The following is a 6000-nucleotide window of genomic DNA, read 5'->3' as shown; positions in this document are numbered from 1 at the left end:
CCTTTAAAAAGGCCAGGGAGAAGCTGGCTCATTAGTAACCCTTACCTACATGCTGAATTTCTCAGGGGTGATAACGTTCAAATTAAGACAGCCACACCGCTGAAAAAGCCACTTTGGAAGGGTTCATTAGCGCTGGAACCCATTTGTTCACTTTTGCAGCTGAATATGGGGTGGCCCAGCCACGGAAAATGTTGGCACTAATGGCCACAAAAGGTGGGGTGAAGACCAGCTTTCCAGCGGTACTGAATTTCGGGCCCCCTTTTTGCTATTAGGCAATTTAGAACAATAACTTTTTTTTAAAATTCTCAGCATAAATAGTTATTTGGTACTACTGTGAGAACGAAGTTTTAAAATATTACATAGATTACACAGAATTTACAGCACAGAAACAGGCCATTCGGCCCAACAGGTCTATGTCGGTGTTTATGCTCCAAACAAACCTCCTCCCACCCTACTTCATCAACCCTCTCAGCATAACCTTGTATTCCTTTCACCCTCATGTATTTATCCAGCTTCCTTGTTATTCACCTTAATTACTTCATGTGTTAGCGAGTTCCACATTCTATCCTCTCTCTGGGTAAAGAAGTTTCTCCAGAGTTCCTTATTGAGTAATTGTGTCCCAAGTGGCAAAGAGAGAGGGATTTTCAATTAAATTGAGTAAATATGCTGCGTTGGCATCCAGTTTTGTCATTATTGTATCATTGTTTCCCAAGATTGCTAAAAAGAATCAGACAGATATAACACTGTTATAGGAGTCATTTTATGTTATTATTGTCCCGTACATTATCGAAGAAAATAAATTCTCACCAAGTACAATAATGATCAGTGATGTTTGTTTTACATATTTGTGGTACATCAGGTGACGCGATAACTTCAAACTGTCTAAATATAAAGCAAAATCTCACCCTCAACCTCAATAACATTCCGTTGTATAATAACTAAAATATTAAAATAAAGCACATTGGCCACAAACTCTAAACAAGCTTTCTAATAATTTTATAAATTGCACCATTTTGCTTTGAGCACATTTTCTAAAGAAAAGTACTTGTGTCAAGTAGAAAAACACATCAGTAATATTTAACACAATTATATAATGATAAAAAAATGTTAAAATAAAACCTTAAAATCACTTCAAACTACTAAAACTAAGTTTCAGATTGCTGGTGAAATATGCCACATTGGTTGACCACTGTGTAAGAGCTAAGACAAGACTTAAATCTTGAGATTGTAAGAAATATAATAATTAAGAATGTATAGTAAGAAGAGTATCTGAATTCACCCTTATCCTGCAGTCATGGATTCCTGTTGTGCACTCTGAGGGATCTGTGGATTTCTACAGTGAACTTCTAGGAAAGTTAATGCACCAAGATCAACACCAACTACTCTAAAATAAAAAGAGAAATGCTGCAAATACTCAGCAGGTCAGGCAGCATATGTGGAGAAACATAATCTAACTTCCATCAATTTCTATCCTGTGCAGCACCTAACAATCTGCCCAAGATTCACATTCAACCACACCTTTCTCTCACTTCCTTCCTCACCTTGTATATGTCCTACTGCTGACTACAACCTTGCTAACTCACTCATTACCCCATACAGACTTTTGCAGACAATATTAAATCCTAACGTACCTATTATTACAGCCAAGAATAATTTAATCTCAAGATGATGCAGAGGAGATTTACGAGGATGCTGCCTGGAATGGAGAATCTTAGCTATGAGAACAGATTGGATAGGCTGGGTTTGTTCTCCTTGGAACAGAGGGGGCTGAGGGGAGACCTCATTGAGGTGTATAACATTTTGAGGGGCGTGGATATACTGGATAGCAAGGACGTTTTCCCTTGGTGGAGGGGTCATTTACGAGGGGGCATAGGTTTAAGGTGGTTGGTGGAAGGTTTAGAGGGGATTTGACGGGGGCTTCTTCACGCAGAGGGTTGTGGGGGTCTGGAACTCGCTGCCTGGAAGAGTGGTGGAGGCAGAAACCCTCACCACATTTAAAAGGTGTTTGGATGTGCACTTGAAGTGCCGTAACCTGCAGGATTACGGACCTAGAGCTAGTAAGTGGGATTAGACTGGATAACCTCTTGTTGGCTGGCACAGACACGATGGTAAGTACATCATGAAATCTATTACAGCCAGAGTGATTTCCTGGACTAGTTTCGATCACCTGGATGGGTTGGAGAGGAATTTTCCCATATTTTTTGTCCCCCAATTGGCCTGGGTTTTTATCTGTTTTTTTGCCTCATCCAGGAGATCGCATGGCTCCGGGTGGTGTGGAGTGTAAAATGTTGCGATACATGGGGTATCGCAGTTGTGTGAGATGGACTGGTTGGGCCGGATGCTCTTTACCTGTCTGCCATTGTTCATTGTTCATAGATTTATATGTAACCTTCAGGGCTGCTGATCGAGGGCCATGTGGCTCTTTGTCGGCCGGTGCGGACACATTGGGCCGAAATGGCCTCCTTCTGCAATGTAAATTTCTATGTTTCTATAAGTATTATTGTATGAGATTGGCAAGTATGATCCAAAATAATAACTAAGGAGACAAGGAAGACATTTTGTGGGGGAGGGTAATGGCTCACCTGCTCTGGGAATGGTTGTGCTTCCAGTGATAATTGTGGTGTTGGGTGTATATATACCCTACAGTGGAGAATGGTTTCCCTCGTGCTGTTTAACACACTAAATAGAGCGGTGCTGTCCTGTGTCTGCAAAAATGTAGTGGGGTGGGTGAGGCAGGATTAGAGATGGTCATGAATTCTCTTTACTGTATTTATCACCAGACTGAATCAAAGGATTCTGCTGCTGCAGCTCCCTAAAACTTCAGCATCTCGATTAAGAACGACAACAATATTGAAGCTTTTCCAATTTATGTAGACTGGATGCTTTGGTTATATGTGTATTATTTTCTGTGGGGGTCACTTTCTTTGGGGGTTCTCTTAAGCTCCGCCCGAAGAACTGTGGAAACTCCAGAAACATGGCCGAAATGCAGGGGAACCCCGCAGAAATTCACCACCACTACATTGAGGAATCATGTGTCAGAATGGGAGCAGAAAATACAGCCACCAAACAAAACAGAATACTTCACATTCACCCTCACCAAAGATACGTAACAGAAAGCACGGAGCACTGAAAGTTTACATTGTGCCTTTCAAATAGCAGATGCTGGCAGAATGCCTTCATTCCTGTCTTTGTAAACCAGCTCAGCAAGAAATAATGGAAAGTCATGGCATTCCATTCCAGAGGTTCACATCGTGAAATACTTCCACAATCACTCAGTCGCCATTCACTGTGCAGGCACAAGGCAATCCAGATATCCATCTGCACATATTTTGACAGCAAAACATAGAATTACAGAGAATTTTACATCACAGAATCAAGCTATTCGGCCCAACTGGTCCACGCCGATGGTTAAGCTCCATACAACTATTAAAATGATTATATTTAAAGTCTAATTTCCTGAATACACAGAAAAAACCTCACTGCTAACAGAGTAATTCTCAGCCCTGTCCCTTGCATTATCTGTTGTACTCAAAAATCACAGAACTGGAAAAGTTCATGTTGCAAGAAGAATGTCACAACATTGGTAACACTGGGCTTTAATGAGGGGCCCATCTGATATCAGAATTTAAAAGTTACGTGGTAGATTATTGGGGGGAGCAGCGAGGGAGCAGGGGACGGGGGGCACGGTGGGTGGGTGAGGGTGGTGTGCAGGGATTGAAAATAAAAAATCAGCAACATTTAGGCCTTTCAATGATGAAAACTGAATGCCTACTGGGATCCACTTCCATCTTTCCCATTACCCTCATCTACATTACGGAAAGCCATTAGGCCAGTTTGCTGCCCATTTTGAAACTACAGCAGTTTGCTTCTTGGATTTCAGTAATGCTGTTTGAACAGCACAGTCATGCATCTTGATACAAAAGGGGGCAGACCGTAAATAGAAAGAAGTGGACATTCCTCATTCAAGATCGATAACCAGCCTTCACTTCTTAAAAGGGAAACACAGTGCAATATTAAGATAGAGGAATGGTTTGATTTCTCCTCTTTCTTCTCCCACACACAAAATTAAGCAAGAGCTGTAGCAAGATCAGAATTGCAACAATCAATTTAAAAAGGAAGCCTGGCTTCACTAGAAAGCAAGCAACTGGAGGATGCTCCTTCAGTACTGACGGAGTTGTGGTTTTATTACATGTATTCACGATGCACTATTACATACAGAGCATCACCTCTAGTTACAAGCTAACATTCTTGTGTCTCTTTATTAGCAGAGGGTTTGGAAATTCCTCAGCTATTTGAAAAGTCCCCTGCCTCCAGAATGCAACGACAATGCAGAGACATAATCCGGGATCATTGTGTTTCCATTGTGTTCGATCTGGAGCCTGCGGCCTGTTTCACTGAACGCTGAGACAGTTTTCTGTTGAAAAAAACCCAACCATCTTATAAAAGAAGACAAACAACCAATGACTTATTTCAGAGTGAACTGGTTTATTTAGCTTAATCCCACCATCAGTTTCAAACACTGTGGCACCCTTATTCATATCGTTGGACTTTAAGCGACAATTTTCTGACAATAAAGACAAACGTTTGAGGCCCGAAATTATTGAGTCAGGGATGGAAAAACTTGGGTGGATCTCCTGCGAGGGGCAGGAATTTGGAATGGTTTCCGCATCAGTTAAGTTGGATCTGAAATCCCGATTGGGAGGGAGGTGGCTGTGTCTTCAAGCCACGTCCCCTACATAGCGACAGAAGTTTGAGGCCATTTCAGGGAGTGGTCACAGGCTAGCCCGGGAATTCCGGCCACCACCTCACTCTTAGGTCCAGCAGATCCCATGCCTGCTAAAGACAGGTGTAGCCTCTGTAATGGGCCGACCGAATACCAAAGTACAAAAGTAATCAATCCACTAAGTGCAGGCTCTGGTTCCCCTTCAGGGAATTTTATTTTCAATTTTCCCTTCAGCCCATTAAGGGCCTCTGAAGGGACAGGCTGCCATTCCAATTTATCGTGTGGGGGAGGGGTGGGTGCCACTGTAGTACCTCTACAGGTGCGAGACACCCCCTTCTATTATTAACATGAACCTCGGGTATGGTAGCATAGTGGTTATGTTACTGGACTAGTAATCCGATAGGCCTAGACTAATGGTTTCCGCCTCAGTTAAGTTGGATCTACAATCCCAGCAGCTGGGGAATTTAAATTCTGTGAATTAAATTTGTAAAAATCTGGAATAGAAAGCTAGTATCAGTTATATTGACCAAGAAACTACCAGATTATTATAAAAACCCATCTGGTTCATGCATGTCCTTTTGGGAAGGAAAACTTACCTGGTCTGTGAAAAGCCTGACTCCAGACCCACAGCAATGTGGTTGACTCTGAAATGGCCTAGCAAGTCACTCAGTTGTATAAGGCGGCTCACCACCACCTTCGCAAGGAGGAGTAGGAATGGGCAATAAATGCAGGCCTTGCCAGTGACGACCACATCCCATGAATGAATAAATTAAAGAATGACTCCATCCCCAGGATTTGAGATGGTGTCAGCAGCCTGTAGAGTTGGCAGCCAGAATTCACACCTGATTGCAATTCCTGCAACGGAGTGAAAACCCAGCAATTTCAGAGTCTGACATCAAAGCAGTAACACCAGATAAATATTGGCCAGGACACCAGGGATAACTCCCCAGCTCTTCTTCAAAAGAGTGCCATGGGATCTTTTATGCCACCTGAGGGAGCAGATGGGTTCTCGGTTTAATGTCTCATCTGAAAGACAGAACCTCTGACAGTGCAGCACTCTCTCAGTACTTCACTGAGGTGTCAGCCTAGATTATGTGCTCATGTGTCTGGAGTGGAACTTGAACCCACAACTATTTTTGTCACAATTTCAAAATAAAGAAGCATTAACAGTGGCAACATTTAATTTGTCTCACATGCCTGAAGGCCCTAAAAATATTAGTAGGCAAGGGTGAACTGATGAAAGCATATTCCGGGAGAGGAGCAAAGCTCAAGCCCCA

At 42.5% G+C, this 6000-nt stretch overlaps 1 protein-coding gene across 1 annotated transcript in view; it reads right to left on the bottom strand.

Annotated features, from left to right (window-relative positions):
• Positions 1-761: 761 nt before the first annotated feature.
• The window catches only part of LOC139278170 (adhesion G-protein coupled receptor G2-like), a 60760-nt gene continuing 55521 nt past the window's right edge, over positions 762-6000 (bottom strand). The window contains exon 13 of the mRNA XM_070896823.1: positions 762-4414. Coding sequence (XP_070752924.1) covers positions 4348-4414 — 67 coding nt within the window. The 3' untranslated portion in view covers positions 762-4347. The remainder of the gene's footprint in view (positions 4415-6000) is intronic.

Source organism: Pristiophorus japonicus, chromosome 13, assembly GCF_044704955.1.
Source record: "Pristiophorus japonicus isolate sPriJap1 chromosome 13, sPriJap1.hap1, whole genome shotgun sequence".
Classification (NCBI taxonomy): domain Eukaryota; kingdom Metazoa; phylum Chordata; class Chondrichthyes; family Pristiophoridae; genus Pristiophorus; species Pristiophorus japonicus.
Note: the sequence above shows the minus strand (reverse complement) of the source record. Positions and strands in the feature narration are given on the sequence as shown.